Below are 17,389 nucleotides of genomic sequence, written 5' to 3' on the forward strand. Positions count from 1 at the left end.
TTATTGGTCAGCTGTCTGAGACGCAAATTTACATAAATCACTTGTTTCTTAGCAATTGTCAAGCAGTGTATTTGTTGAATTTTTCATTTCAAAAGTGTGCCAATACTTTTTTTACTCCTTTTGCCTTTGAATTATATTTTAAAAGCTAGATCAAATTTTAATTCTAAAATAACAATAAAATTTTTCTTACAAATTGTACACCAAATGTTAAAATATTTTTTGATTCATCTTGTTTTTATTTTAATGTGATAAATTGTTTTATAAATAGCTATATAGCTATTCATGCCAAGTGTCCCAATATTTTTTTGTTTGACGGTATATTCTTGTATGTATAATTTAATCTGAAATTTCGTTTTGCGTGTAAATCATGTGAAATAATAACAGAATTAAGTGCAATGCAATAATAGAAAGTAGCATATTTATCCCAAATGTAAGATATTGGATTCATTTACCTGGTAATATTCGCATTAAACAATTAAATTAACGTATGAGTTGAGTGTTAAAATAATCCGAGCTATTATTAATAATTACAATGCATCATTTTTAATTTAGAAAAAAAAATTGTGTTTTTCTATTTCATCAGCATTTCTTTACAAAACAAATAGCTACTGTCATCAGTTGGTTGTAATTTCAGAAGCACGAAAACGATTAGAGCATTATTTTAATTTTCGAGTATCCAATTTTAAACTGATAAAACTCAGAAGTGATTGGCTTGAAAAACATTTCATTTTTATGATGCAGAACTAATTTTATTTGGACTATCCAAATTTATACTTATATTAATAATAAAAAAAAATGTGAGGGTGATTCAGATGAGTTAGGGGAAAAGCTTTTGGGACGATTTATATATAAACAATAATTACCTCTGCTAATTGAGATCATTATTATGGATATGAAAGCATCTTTACTTCCATTATACAATATTTATCTCATAAATTACAAGCAGTGTTCGTATATTTCTAATTGGCAAAACATAAATTTCAATTTTTCTAATTAAATATATTTATTTAAAAAAATGCTTTCATAGTTGATTGATTGTGGAGATTAGTGGAGCAAGAGTCATATTCTAGCCAAGTTGCTGCTGAAAAAAGTCAATAGTTAAAATTAGTATTAAAATTTAAATAAATCCATAAAAATCTGTAGTTCTTAAAAATTGAAAAATATCTTATCATGGAGAGGTTTTTGCCGGAATCTTTGCGAATGTAGTCTCGCGCTTCTTTTCGGATTTAAATTCAATGCTCTAATACGTCACCGAATTTACATAGGTTGTAATTGTTATTTCCTTTAGCTGTATGATGTTACTTGTATATAATTGTATGCTATATAAATGCATATGTGTGCACTTCCATGGAAAGCGGTATCAGGATTGAATATTGGATGATGTAAAATGCTCTTTAGCTATTTCGAATTGAGATGCCTACAATAAAATGTTTTTTATGGATATCTTGTTTGATTTCGCTTTCACGAAGGCTTTTGAAATATCTAAGTCCATTGTGGTTAGTGATGACTTAAAAAAATTAACCCGTTTATTAAAATTCACGTCAAAGTATGCTAGACATTAAACTAAAAACAAAGTGGCACGGCGTGTAAAATGAGTGCATCCTTTGGGGAGATGGATTTATTAGACATCGCATAGGCAGAGTAGGCCACAAACCAACAGAAATTTAGTAGCATAAGTTAGTTATTGACCTGCAAATATTCAACAGGTTGCGGCAGAAATACAAAAACTTCTTTAGCAGCTTTGTTTGTTACTTCGTCCCCAAAAATACCGAAATGACTTGGAATCCAGCAAAGTAAAATAGAGAAGCTGATTCTGAAGAATTTGAAAAAGGAATAAGATTTTAATAACAATTGGTTGTATCATAAATTAAAAATTAGAGAGCGTTTACAAGGAGTTCGTGCTACCAGAAATTCAATAATGATTATCAAATTGATTGCATTTCATTATGTTACAAAGACAATTGTATTAAAATTGTTTGCTATAACTATGTATGAGTAAATCTGAAATCTGAAAAAAAAATATCGACGTTCAGCAAAATAATTATAATAATACCGTTAGTACCAAAGAAATTTTGTAGGTATATTTTATTAATTTTTTTATGATTTTCAAAATAATTTTCCTCGGTTAAATAAACTAGAAAAACATTTATCGTTCTGTCTTTAATGATTACAATTGAATCTTATAAAGACATGAGAAGTGATTTAATTATGACTTTTTCTTTAAAAATTTCAGAATTGAAAGGTAGAAGGGTGTGGAGCACCCTTTTTTTTATTTTATTAGAATTCTTCCTTTCAACGAGTTTTCGCCGAAGGCTTGGTTAAACTTTTAGTTAAGTTATTTAGTTAACTTAACTAGGGTTTTTTACTAGTTGAACTTTTATCTGCTTGTCATCCGAATAGGATCCAATGAAAGAAAAACAAAATGAACGACATGTAAATGAGAAATACGCAAAATAGATACTCATAAAAATTAATTTAATGTACTCTTCGATTTAGTTTATTTAGTATTTAGAGGCACAAAAACAGTTTCATGGAAATTTCTTATTTACACAAATCCAATAACTTAAATTTTAAGTGATTTTTAGACCTAGTGGAAAGGACCTAGTGGAATTTGACCTCGACCTGCGAAAAACCCATAATTATTAAACAACATAAAATATTTAGCTATGACGATCCTAATCTCACTTTCTATAGCTTATTTATTCCAATATACGAGTAAAAGTCTCATTAAAAAGAGGGTCTGTGGCATCTTTTTTGGCTGAGCTGGTGTACAATAGAAACCTTTTATATAGGGGATTTCCCGTCCTGTGAGACTTTCAGGGGAAACTGAGCCTCACCTGACTCAGGCAGCTCGGCCGAATTTGCTGCTAAAGGGAGATCTACCAGTTATTGAATAATGCTGATTAAAAATACAGCTGGATAAAAGTCAAATTTTTCTTCATTCGATTCATGTTACCAAGCCATGCCGTACCAAGTCTAATCCACCAGGCTACTTGTGGTCTCAGTGACTAGTAATAGGCTAAAGAATGTTATTGCAAACTTTATAGTTTAAGATCTCCTAATAACCACCTGAATGCAATGATGTCACTTCATGTGATGTCACAGTCATATGAGAGACACAACTGCATCTCACATTTAATTGCTTACGCTATTCTATAAAGTCTTTTGTCTTTTGAACAAAGCGAAATGAATTCCAGCATGGCTCGTCAAAACTGGCTCGTCATATTTGGCTGGTATCACTTGAGCCTGATTAGACTGCGTTGTATTTCCTTTACCAGTAAGAGCAGAAAAGTGAAATAAACAATTTTTATTAATTTAATTGATTTTCAATTTTCAGATGTCGTATGACAAATATTCTTGCCATGTCCATAATCAAATGTTGCAGCAGTATCGTTTCTAGTTTGCGCTCCAACTTTTAGTGTATAATGTGATGTTTCTGCATTATATAATAATCATATTATTTCTAAAATATCTATTGAATAGTTCTATAGCTATAGTAAATCTTTAAGACAAAGGCATGTATTTGTGTCGCACAACGGGTCATACACTAGTTTGCAAATGCCGTCGTTAATGTAGAATTATGTGTAGATAGCTTTGAAGTAAAATTCAATATTGTCGAATTAACGAATCCCACCTCAGATATGGGTAGGAAAAGCTTTCAGTATGATGGTTGATTTTCTATTCACGAGTGGGTGCTTAAGGCTGTGGGTCGAGTTAACCTTTACTCGTCATCCGTGCTGTCGCGCCGACGGTCATTCAAGTAATCTACAACTCTCGGGTCGGTGATAGTTCGAATGATTACCAAAAAAACGATGAATGATTTCAATTAAATTAGATATCAAAAGCTATCTTTTCATTTTTATAAAAATATAATTTCGCTGTTTCTTGTAATAATTGTTGCAATTAACATCACTTAATTTTTATGATCTAAATCGATCCATTTTTTTTTCTCAGTCTTTCTCTCTCTCTTTATTGTTTTGTTTTTGATAATTATTTCTGCGCTTATATTCTTAATTGATATACAGTATTTGAATACAAATATTTTTCTAATGTTAATCTTTCATAAAGAAATGATATCAACAGAAGTATTTAATTGTTGCCTAAAATAAAAAAAATAGAAATTTGTATTTAGGGCAAAAATTATCAAATGTTAAACATTTCGAAGCAGAGAATTAAAGCTAGATCCGACTTTTTACCTCTAAAACATTCAAAATTTATGATTAATAATGAGAATAATATGTTTGGGAGAAAAACAAGTTGTTATTGAATAAAACTTTAATAGAATGATTTGTCCCTATTCTCCTCTTTTACTCTACAGTAATATAATAAATTTAATAATAATGTCAGTGGCGTAGCGACGAAGAGAAGGAAGGAAGCAGGTTTTAGATAACCCAGAGCACCAGTAAGTATTAAGGTGCGACATGGGGACAAAATATTAGAGCATTTACATTTTTTTAAAGAGAAAAATTAAGAAAGAACTAAAAATAAATCTACACACTAGTAGAATTTACTTTTTCCAAACCACTGGCGATGAAACGGAAGACAAAATAATATAATATCTTGCGAACCAGACATCCTCGCTACGCCACTGAATGATGTTTAAGCAGTACCACAGTTCAATTTTATTATTTTTAAACAAGAATTGGTTGATTCTATATAAACAAGAAGTGAAGTGCATTCAATCAAGTAAATGAAACTGAACTTCACTAAGTAATTTGTTTTCTTAGACGCAGTTTGATTCTGTTTTACATTTTCTTTTCCCTCGAAAACTTTCAGATAAAATGGGATTCTGTTTTTTTTTCCCCCTTCTTTTTTTTTTCCTTTCTTTCTTCCTGTTTCCTTTCTCTTTCTTTTTCTTCTTTTCGTTTCTTTTGATTTATATACAGACTTGCCACTATGTAACAAAACACATCTTTTAATAAATCGCATCTCTTCTCCATATTTTTAGTTTTCCTGCCGATCGGGGATGTGGTGTGAAAGAGCCATGTTTAAAGTAAGCAAAAGATTTCTTTTCATCAGCTTGGCTCTTCGTTTGTTAGTTCGTCGAGTTCATACTCATTACGTAATATTCCACTCCCTTAAGTGGTCATATGATTTTTCTGAACTATGTAGAGCATGTACACTGAGAAGGAAAAAAAATAATAATAAATAAAGGAGTGAAATTTCTTATGATTGATTACATATTTATGAGCGCAAATATGAAATCTTATTATACATTTGTGTTCTTGATGTATACCAAAACTTGGACAGCAACAGTAGGTTTTAAAACCACTACGAAATTGTAAACGGATATAAGAAAAAAAAAAAATTAAAAAAAAATTATGAAATGAAATTTTTAATAAATTAAATTCACTAAGAACATTAATTGTTTTTTTTTTAAATTTCTTTACTAGAATATTTCTTTCATCAAGTAAAAAATGTTTAAGTAAATAATTTTATTAATAAATTCAGAAATAATATTTAAAAAGGCAAATGTATTTGTGATACAAAAAGGAATAAGAAAGTGAAATAACGGATATTTCCTTTTCTCCCCTTTCAATCTATCGCAATTTAACAAGCAAAAAGAAAAAAAAAAAAGGATTCTGCTGATTATAAAGTTATCAGCAAAAAATATTCTACGAATAAGAAATCGAATAAGAGTAGAGTATATTTTATTATTACTTAGAATTATACTATTACTGAATAGTAGAATTTTTCCTTCTGTAAAAATATGCTAAATTATCTACTTTTTCATCTTATTGAAGCTGGTTAATAAAAAAAGTTATTAATTATGAAGACATCTTTCAGTGTAATTGACGTCAAAAACGCTTGCGCATAAAAATTTCTATTTTCCATAATGAATCACAATATAAACGAAAAATGCAATAAAACATTACTCATATGTAAATAAATTATAAAGCCATTGACTGAATATTTTATCTATAATTGATTCAAACTCAGATTATACTTGTTAAACGCTCAGCACGGTTTGATTTAAAATTCTCTTTCGCATCATGCAAGAGAAAAAAAAAAAAAGAAAAAAACCCGGACAATGTAGTGCAATATAATGTACAATTAAGTATTAAATAACATGCGCAGTTACACTTGTCACGTGATTGTAGAATCGCATGAATTGAATTCATTAAACATCAAACTATTATATTCATAACGAATCGTATTTAGATGAATGAAACGTTCTCATATTTTATTTAAGAATATTTTGAAAATATATTATTGTTACTTGAAAAATGTTACCTAATTTTATCAGCTAAAAGCAGTTATTAATTAAATGTAACCTAACATTTATTAAAATTCTTCATTAATGTTTTTAAAACTTTATGTTAAAATTATAGTTTTATTCTAGTCAGAAATTAGTTTGAAGATATAATTTTTTTCTTTGTAATTATTTCAATAGAGTGGCAATTAGAAAAAAGTCGAAACTCTGTTAAGTTTATTCAAATAAAATAGAAAAGTAAAAGCATCTATATTAATGAAGAATAGCCATCCCACTTCCTTACATTTACTTCAGATGCTACTTTTACGTCTGAAATGCCTTTTGATTATTAATACATTCTGATTATTACTTTTTTCTGAAGAACAAGCTGAAAATCACTTACCAAAACCTCCCTTTTGTAATAAATTTTCCCTAAAACATTATATAAGAAATCAGAACATAAATTTAAAATTTTCTCAACCAGACTAACTTCGTGCGTTTCTTTGATAAACTGTTCATTGCCATTTGGCGCTGTCCTTGGCATTGTTTGGCGTGGTCACTTACACGTGAGTTTCTCCGCTATCATCGGACAGTTAGCATCTTTCCGAGATGACAGGTGAGTACAACTTTCTTCCGCTTCTTGTTTCTCATCACGTATATTTCAATTAATGGGCTATTACATGATAGTGAAAGGACAGATAAAATTATTTGTAACAGAATTATCCTTTTGTCTCTTATACTCTTTACCTCTTATTCTTTTTTTAAAGGAACTTGAATATTTTAATTATAAACAACTGTTAAAATTGTTACTTAGTCTCACAATAGTAGAATCATTTTTTGCATGCCACTGCTTTTTTTTAATTATAAAATTTGATTTTGTGTAATTTTTAACCCCTTAGCCATCGTGCTCGTATGTCATATGCATTTATCGCTTCTTAAGTTTATCAGCTAAAATGAAATCATTCAAAAGTTGTTACAATTCCATACAAAAATATAATCTACAAATACCTCAACTGTTCTGTAGATTCTTAATTTAATTAGTAGGGCAGCACATTCCCGAAACGGATATTTTTATTTAATGAGAGAGTAAAGGAAAAAAAGCAGTTAAAAGGTTAATTATGTATAGTATATTTATATAGGCAAAACTGGAACTGGAAGCTTCAATTATATCTGTTTAGGGACTCAAAAAACTTTCATTTTAATAAATAAAAGACATTTATAAAGAATTAAAAAATTCTTATAATTTTACCTGGGGTCACATATCTGCTCTCCAGCTGAAAAAGTGTCGCGGATGAAAGAATTTAAGAAGTTCTGAAATAGTTAAGAATTCCTATTAATTAATTAAAATTATTAAAGTTAAGCATTCCTATTAATTCATTAAAATTATTAAAGTGAAGAATCTCTATTTTATAGTAATTTTTTTTTCTGATTTAATCTTCTTGACTGAGAAATAAGTTTCAGATATTATTGTTTATTTCTTGAAATTCGTAATATTGAAGCTTCTCGGAATTCAGACATTTACTGTGACTATTTATAACTGTTCTTAGAATTAATGTTTGAAATATATGCATTTATTTATCACAAATTTTTTTTTGTAACTGCTCTTCGAAATAATGTTTATATGTATTATTTAATAATTTGTAATTGATTTATAAATTTAGAATTGATTTATAAATTTTCTGATACATTGAACACAATGAATTTCTATCATTTTCTTGCTTCAAATTTCGATTATATGTGAGAGTTAAACAATTATTTGTCTGTAAGAAAATTCCATTTTTAATTCTAAATAATGATTATTAATGTTGTAAATTAGCTTCAAATAAGAGTTTCTGATTATTTATTTATTTTGTTATCAATTCATCAAATTATTTTTTTATATTTTGATACTTTAAGCTTACAGTGATATTTTTTAAATTTTATAAGTGAGTGAGTTTTAATAAGTTAATAAATTATTATTTTATTTATGTTGATGAGTTTTTGTCTAAGTTGAGATAATTAATTTTATTATGTTACTTTAAGGAGATTTTAAACATGTCTAGAATGTTTTTCCTCTTTCATTTTTTTTTCAAATTTGTTATGTTTATCACAATATTATTTAGGGAACTAAAGCATGAGTAAGGAAACGAAGAAAATTGTTGCTGTGTTAGAAATTTTTTAGAAATACTCAATAAATCTCAAAGGTAAGCATAAAAATGTTTCTGATTAATAAAAAATATTTGTCTTGCAATTTAAACTTATTTCTTGATAAATTAAGAATAGCTTATATTTTCCCTTATTTTGAAAATTTTATCTCAATGAAATTTGACCGAACAAAAAATATCATTTCGTATTTATTAAAAGCATTAATGAATTAAAAAAAATCATCCAGTTTCTTCTTCCGAGAGCTCTTTGAACTCAAATCCTACAAAAACATGGTGAGAAATTTTTTTAAATATGCTCCTGTTGACTACAGTTTTAAGGGTTTTCTTTTTTTTTTTCACGAGCTTTTTTGCCATTTACATTCAAGTTAGTTGCGCTACTTTTTACCAGTCTTCATTGAAACATACAATTATATATAAATGTGCTTGCTCCTATCTGCATTACTATTTTTGCAATCGCACATATCGTGAGAAACGTTAAAAATAACAGAAACATTGCGTACGTTTTAGCTCGCTATTTAACATATCATTTGAAACTGATTACATGATTCTCCATTCCTTTGACATGGCTGCTAGACTTGGCCAATGTAATGCTGTTGATTTTGAAGAAGATATTTTAATTTAAAGATACCTCAACAATTAAAAAAAAAAGAAAGAGAAAGGTTTATAATATACTGCGTATGTACGAAAAATATATTTAGACTCCTTTACAATTTTAGTAATTATTAATTTCCTTTGTTTTTTCACTTCGACAAAAGGAGATAATTCTAAGATCATTAGTTAGTCTCTGTTGATCTCCTGTGAGCAGAACCAATAAAAACTGCATTTGTTGAATCCAGGGTTAGATTGGCAGAGAAATATCTACAATTGTAATGAACGATATGCACTAATACTTTCAATCAAGAATGACATCATTTATATAGAAGGTAATTTAGACAAGGTGGTAAATTCAAAATGCCATATCATATTTATTTATATTCATTTTTATTTAATTTATTTTAGATAAGAATATACATGTTTCAATGATATTAGTTAAAAAAAATACCTTAAAGATACCCCAGATAAGGCCATTTGAAAGGAGAGTAAATTGGTCAGACACGCAGTGACTGAGAGCGAAATACCGCTCATAATTCAAATTTGTATTCAACTTTTCTTATTGTTTATTTTTTTGAGACTTTCTGAAATTTTTAATATTAAAATATTTCAAGATAATATGTTTCAAAATTTGGCTTTTATTCCTCATAAATTTAGAATCTTAGACTTGAATTAGATTTAAAATCCTTTTTTTATTATTCATATATTTGACGTAAAAATCTTAGATTTAAAATCATTCTGTTATTACTCTTATTTAAGATCGATATAAGTTGGGGTTTACTTTATATCGATATATAGCGTCCACAACTTTATACACATTTTCCAGTAAATTTTCTGTTAAATTTACAGTTTTATATCGATTTTTATTGGCTAGATCTAAGTGCATTTAAAATATCTTAATTAATTCTTTATTGGCTTACCATTAATAAAGTATCATCTCGTGATTACGGAGCTTAACATGAAATGTAATCCATGGAGAAGCATATTTTGATAATATTTCGCTTCAGAAATCTGACTTTCATTTATTTCACAATCTTTTTTGATATTATTTTCCGAACTAATATGGTACTCCCATCATATTAGTTCAGGGCATTAGACTCAAAAATGCTTTTACAGTTATTATACTTTGAGATACTGAGATTTTCCTTAAAAAAGATGTGATTGCATATATTTTGCGATTTATTGCAATTTAAATACCTTTAAAACTTATTTTGCTAAAAATGATTGAGTTATTTATTTTGTGATTAATTGATTTACACTGAATTATTCAATTAATTGATTAATTCGTGAATAATTGATTTATTCTGACTTCGAACGGTAATTTGTCAGTTTTAAATTGAAGATTAATAGTAGTAAATGATGTTAGTGCCCCCCTCTCCCAACTTAAATTCCTTTTTTCATGTTAAAGTGTCGAATGAGCAATTTTTTATAATATGGTAAACGTGAAATTGTCTGGCATATCTTTTAGCAGTTTAAAATATCATCTAAAGAAACTGTTAGCATGTGTAAAGTTTTGCTATTTCCTTACATTTTCTCTTTTATCACTTATAACGTTATAACCTTAATTCTTAGCACATTTAAAAATAATTTTCACATTAAATTTTCTTTTTCTTTTAGTCATTTTATGTTTTTTACTAAATTAATGATACGCATATAACAAATAAACCAATTAGAATTCATTTAACAAATCACATATGATGCTCCCAACCGAATTTATGTACTTGTTTTATCCATCATAGGAATGCACTAATAATTTGACAGTGCTTCATTATAAAATTACTAGTAACAAATCACAGCCGAAAATAAAAAAACAGATTTAAGAATTTGATATGCGATATTAAAATGAAACAAAGTCACAAACTAAACATTTTACATAGCTTTATCCTTTAAATTCCATAAATCCTTAAATATAATTTAAACCTATGTCTTATTAGAAAATTATTAGTGGTCATTAAAAAAATGAAATCTTTTTTTTTTTTTTTTTTTTTTTTTCTGAAAGGTAATATTACAGTTTAAAATTTAGTGCATAAATTTCTTTTAATCTTTTTTAACGTTTGCTTTAAAATGTAGCAAGTTTTTTTTATATATATTTCTTGAAGTCGTAAAAATACCAAGATGTGTAATTACGGTAAATTTTTCTAAATATAGCAAGAATATCTTTTTCTAAATCAAATTCTGGAAACCTCCCCTTCTATCTTTCTAGGAAATTTCAGTATTAAAATTCTAATTTTACGTATGTATACTTTTCTTCATTGTTGCTTCCCTCGCTCCTTTTATTTATTTTTTTCTCACTAGAAATTCGATAAATACTATTTCATTGCTATTTCTGCTCTATAAAAATATATCTGTTCCTAAATAAATAAAAATTTGTAGAGGCTGGCACTTCAATTCTATTCAAAGAAAGAAAATCGTGCTGAATATTTTTTAGCTCTTAATGAGCTAATTTTTTCACAGCACAAATTGATAATTTTTCGATAATTTCAGAAAACAAATTCTTTTTTCAAAGCAAAAAGAATAACGCAATTTGGGTTTTTACTGTCGATTCATACCGATTCAAAGTTTTATACCGATCACGTAGCTATGTTTATTAATTAGATAATAAATTGAATACAGATAAATCATGCTGAATTTTATATAATCAAATACTTTATACACTCATTGTTATTATTATCAAATAAGTTTCCTTTCCATAGTCTTATACGATATTCAGATTATTTACTGGCTGCATTTGAGTCAAATATCTGGCTCAAAATCTTTAAATAGGGTAAGCAGGGCTGAAACATTGGTTAAAAGCAAAAATGTATGATTAATTTATAATAAATGAAAATGAAAGTAAAATAAAATAAAGCATTTTGTGTCAGAAAAGCAAGTAAATAAGAAAAAAATATTAAAGATTACAGCAGAATTGAAGATATCGGATGAGGTTTCTACTTCCATAAAGAATAACTTATTTGTGGGCAATTTAAAAATAAATTTTACCCTTACAAAACGTGAACTGCAGACATCCTGCATATTAAAATATTTCTGGAAAGAAAAGTTATCTAAGCCATGACAAAGCCGAAAAATTTTAACTCAGGAATGAACATCTCCAAACCAAGATGACTATTGTCTATGCTACTTGATTGATCTAAATTGTAATCTATGATACTTGATGATTGATCTAAATTATAATCTATGCTACTTGAATGTATAAATTCCATAAATTTTTGTTCTTTCATAAGCATTAAATGGCGATGTTATTTAATATTATTGAAGAATAACAATGAGGTTGAAAATCGGAAGACTAGTATGGAAGGGCAAAACGAGTCCTTCTCCAAGGTAAATGAGTTTTTACATAACATGTGAAAGACGCACTGATGACGTAGAACCGTCTGCATCATTCAAAAACTTCTTGTAATATTTGAAAAAAGGACATGATAAAGTTCAAAAGTCGGAAAACTTTCTGAAAATAAGAGGTGTGTCCCTATACATGATTCATTAAATGCAGAGTTTTATAGATGATTTTTATATCTTTTAAAAAGTCCTGGATGTTTTTTTAAGAAAAGAATTGTGAACAATTTATCTGTATCAATAGCAGTAATGCTCTCTAATATTATCTAAAGTGACAAAATTTATTGAATTGATTTCGAAGGTCATTTAGAGTTGCCCTTTTATTAATTTATTTATTTAAATTGTATGAGTTTTCATTTTAATGTGACACTATCATGAGCATCAGTTGTTTATGATAACTTTTCGTTTGCTTTTAAACATTTTCTGTTAGAGTGAAGGAAAAAAAAAAAGACATGCTTGGATTTTTCGTGTTCACAATGACAAGCGTCAAATGCTCTGTTCCTAATAAATTACGTGGACCTTGAAATGTGAAATATCTCTGTTGCTATGTGTCTTTTGTTTTTCTTTTGTCCATATCTAAGATTATGATGCTTCCCAGATATTTAAAGTTTGTTAATCCGACTATTATGTCATCAAAAAGTCTGAGGGATCTTATATAAACGCAAAAAATGGAAAAAATTAAAAAGTTAACATAGAACAATATGAAGAAAACAATATGATTCGCCTTCTCTGGCAGTTGCGAAATATCAAGCTCTCTTATATTTCAACGAATTATTCAACCAGTTTGACATTCGGTGAAACTTTTATTTAAAAAAAAAAAAAATATCTTCAAGATCTATTTTCCTGATTCTGTCATAAAAAAATAAATAAATATGAATGAATAAATACGTATGCTTTTTCAGACTTCTATCCTTGTCTGTTATGCTTTCTATTCTCTGCTAGAGATTTTAAAACTTACATTTGTGATTATTTTTCGATGGAAAACGGTTTTGTTCCTTTACGATTTCATTTTTACGCATTTTTCCCTGCGATATCTAGTGCATGTGTTCTAGAAGAAAAAAAAAGTTGTCATTATATTTAAAGAAAAAAATATTTTTAATTTCATACAATTCCTTAGTACTTTTTTAATTTCCTGATGTTCCTTATTAAGTCATAAATAAATAACAGAGATTTATTTATTGTTACAATAAAAATAAAATGTTGATCAATATTCAACATTATAGATCATATCGTGTTTTTCGAGTCACGCAATACATTTTATATATAATCAAAGAGACAATGGCGCAAAAAAAAGTTATTTATTTCACGGATTCATTAAGTGACACTGCCATTAAATATAATGCAGTGCATTAAATCAAAATTCCTTTTAGATATTCTTATTAAATGAAATGTTGAGAGACAGAGTGGAGTCATTCATAATATTCGTTAAATTGTGGTTGAGATAGGCATCATATTTTATAATTTCAAAAAATGAAGCATTTGAAAAATGTTGCTATATTATATGAAACATCTAAAACTCTTTTGATTCATTCTAGTTTTCAAAGAAAACGTGGTTTCCCTTTCAATTTGGGGTTCAGTTTAGTGAAAATTAGTTTAGTACAGACTGCCCTAGCGATCACGGATGCGAAGATCAAGATAGCAAGGGATAGATCTAAATACAAAGGGATTAATCAGTTTTTCATATAATCTAATCGGATTTCCTAATTCGCTATCTTTTTTTTTTTTTTTTGTTGTTGTTGTTAGTTTCCCATTTGAAAAAAAAAAAAAAATAGGATTTAATTTAATGACAGTTCTTAAAAAAGAATTTTTACTTTAATAACAGTCATTAGTTAATTGTTTTTATTTTTGCCTCAAAATAATTACCAAAAAATGCCCCATTAAGTTTATGTCAAAATTTTCAAAACAATATGAGGTATGAGGCTGTTGGCTACTTTAAAAAAGCACTTTACATGAACATAACCGTTCGATGCGAAGACGCGAAAAAGGTTTTTGTTTCAATTCATCTCATAAGAAGAAAAATTTACTGGGCTTCATCTGATTATATATAATCAATATCGGACTTCATAATACATCATCTATTTCTTTTTTGGTTGCTATTCATGTTTGTTTTTTAAAATGGGGCTTAGTTTAAAGACAGTTTTTAAAAAAGTTTTTAATTTAATAAGAGTTTGAATTTTTTTTTTTTAACGAGAATTTTTCTTCAATTGTCTCGCCATTGCCTCAAAAATTACCAAAACCCCATCTGAATTAATTAAAAAAAATCTGGAAAACTATGTAAATCATTTCACATAGTAGCTGCAACAAAAACAAAAAAAAAAACAAAAAAATTTTAAATTAACACGATTGATGAATGAAACATGAAACGGGGGATTTTTTTAAAAACTCATTTAATAAGAAGATAAATACACTGGAATTCATTCATTTTAATATCATTAACATCAAATTTCACAATATATATTTTGGTTACATGTGGTATTTAAAAATATAAAGCTTCATTTAATAACAGTCTTTAAAGTTTTTAATTTAATAAGAGTTGCTCATTCATTGCTTTATCATTGTCTCAAAAAAATTACCGAAAAATTCCATTCGAATTTGACCAAATTCTTCAAAATAATGTTAGTTATTAGGCATTTGGCAACTATTTAAAAGTTTTAAATCAACATAACCATTACGTGCAAACTCACGAACACGGGCTTTGTTTCAATCCATTTGAAAAATCAAGAAAAGCCAAGTTTTCAAAATGCAAAATCTTAAATAAATGACCTGGATGCCAATGCTAGCTCTGTGGAAAGTGGTCTTTTTTCTAATAGGATCTACTAAGAGTGAATCTGCGATGGCGCATTTATTACCGTCCCCTGTCGTTCTATTGATTTGCTGCTTCTGAATGGGTTCTCATATTTTGCGGGTGTTATTAGAAAATTCCTCGCGATGGCATCCCCCTCGGTGGTATGCGCCAATAAAGAACGCGGGACTTAATTAAAAACGACCCTGTAAGAGGTGGGTGTAAGAGCTTCATCCCATCTATTTCATGTGGGGAAGGCTTTACGTCATAGATGGACATGAAAGATAAAAAAAAAAAAAGGATTGATGGAGGGCTCTAAATTTATCAGTTTAAGACTTGTAGTTTTACCGGAAATGTCGTTAAAATGTTCCACAGTGTTTATGTCTGCAGCGCACAATATTTTGAGTTGAGAAGTTATTGAGCTAAATTAGTTCAGTTATAACATATGATATTAAATTTTAAATAATAATTTTTTTTCAGAAGATTGATTGGTTTAAAAAATTCAAAAATACGCGATTCAATAAAGCAGAATAAAAAATAGTAATTTAATGAAAAATAGTCTCTGCGGTTTATAAGTTATAATAAGTTGTAATAACTTGGTTTAATTAACCTTAGAATTAGGAATATCCTCATGGGTTACTGACAATGAATCTTATAATTCAATCTGCTTTTAGATAACCAGGAATTAAACATAAATGTCAAGTCGTTCCTCTATTTTTTTTTTTTTACATCAGCGATTTAAAACATATTTATATAGAAATTTATTGTGTACCTAGCTTAAATGGCCCCAGGGCAGATGATGACTTTTTTTCATCCTCAATCATCATCGGTATCTTAGCAAATCTAAATTTCCCCAGGGTATGGTTTTATTTTTTTGGTTCCTTCAACCGAATTGACTTTAAAAAAATGACATAAATGCACCTCCTACATTTCCATTTTTAGAGCCATAAAACTATTTTCCATTTTTCGATGGATTGAGATATGTTCATCTCCGGCACTCACGGTTGTGGACTTGCCGTTGCAAATTTAAACTCAGATCCAAAAAATTGACTCTACAAAATCAAATTTGAGTTGTAATTCTAGTTACAGGGTTTGTCGCCTCCCTTCCTGTATTATCCGATTCCCATTTGAAGTAATGCAGAGAAAGATGGAAAGAGAAAAAAACAAAAACTTCTAAGCTATTTAAGTATACGCTCAAATCGTGAGGAGAACACTCCTTCTGTTTTTTGTTTCCATCACTTCAAAATATTGACAAAATTAAAAAGACGCTGTCTAAAGAATTCTAAATTTGTATACTTTCTATTAGCATCTGCAGTAAATATTTATCGCATTTGGGTCACCGCTTGTTGCAGCCTTATCTAAAGCAGAACCTAAATTCAATACTAAATCGTATTTTAAAGGAAAAAAATCAACCAAAAAATTGAGATATTTAATACAGTTAATAGTAGTTTAATTTGAGCAAATAAATATGTTAAAGATCAATATAACAGTGTTTTTCTGCAAAAAAGGGAATTTCATTAACAGCTTTAAAGGCAATTTTTTTTAAAAAAAAATCTAGAAATGACATATTGAAATATTTTTTTGGGGATTGAGATCGATTTAAGATAAGAGAATTTGTTGTTAGATCGCTACTAACAATAAGTACTGAAACTTAATGGAATAAATAAAGAGTAAATATTTTCATATACTGTTCCGTTGATTGAGACTTCGGTTTAATGTTTTTTAGGGTAGATCATCAAAAACGTCAAAATGTTCTGTGGATGTCTGAGTCGGCTGAGAGGCTCCCGCCGCTTTGTCCTCCTTATTGTAGCAATAGCCTTGCTTTTGGATAACATGTTACTGACATCAGTAGGTAAGTTCAGATTCACTTTTCTTCATCTATTCTCAATGTTGTGCTCCATTAACTTAAAAGTGTTTTTTCATGTCCTCATGTATATGAGTATCATTTTTACTTTTTCATTTGCAAGAAGACAGAACTGCAATCATCCAAATATGTGGCCTCGATATTTTGATGAATCTCCAAGTTTCAGAGTTCCCTAAGTCCGAAAAATGCATTTTTGGAATCACGCCTGTTTGTCGATCTGTGGACACAATAACTCAAAAACGCAGCGAGCTATAGGCATTAAATTTGGCATGTGTTTTTTCATTAACTTTGAAGATTTGTATTAAATTTTAGGCAAAATCCGTTGATCTGTCTTTTGTTCTACAATATCCATGAAAAACACATATAGCTCCATGGATGAAACTAAAAATATAAATTTATCATTGGAATTCTAGATATGGGATAAATTCTAAGCTCTATAAGTCAAAGGATTAATATACTTTTTAAATTTCTTCTTGTATGCTTTA

General features: G+C 28.2%; 1 protein-coding gene across 1 annotated transcript in view; it reads left to right on the forward strand.

Moving 5' to 3' along the window:
• Nucleotides 1–6,761: 6,761 nt before the first annotated feature.
• LOC129960385 (synaptic vesicular amine transporter-like) overlaps nucleotides 6,762–17,389 on the forward strand; it is a 56,195-nt gene continuing 45,567 nt past the window's right edge. The window contains exons 1-3 of the mRNA XM_056073801.1: nucleotides 6,762–6,809; nucleotides 8,296–8,376; nucleotides 16,767–16,892. Coding sequence (XP_055929776.1) covers nucleotides 16,790–16,892 — 103 coding nt within the window. The 5' untranslated portion in view covers nucleotides 6,762–6,809; nucleotides 8,296–8,376; nucleotides 16,767–16,789. The remainder of the gene's footprint in view (nucleotides 6,810–8,295; nucleotides 8,377–16,766; nucleotides 16,893–17,389) is intronic.

Source organism: Argiope bruennichi, chromosome X2 (genome assembly GCF_947563725.1).
Source record: "Argiope bruennichi chromosome X2, qqArgBrue1.1, whole genome shotgun sequence".
NCBI lineage: Eukaryota > Metazoa > Arthropoda > Arachnida > Araneae > Araneidae > Argiope > Argiope bruennichi.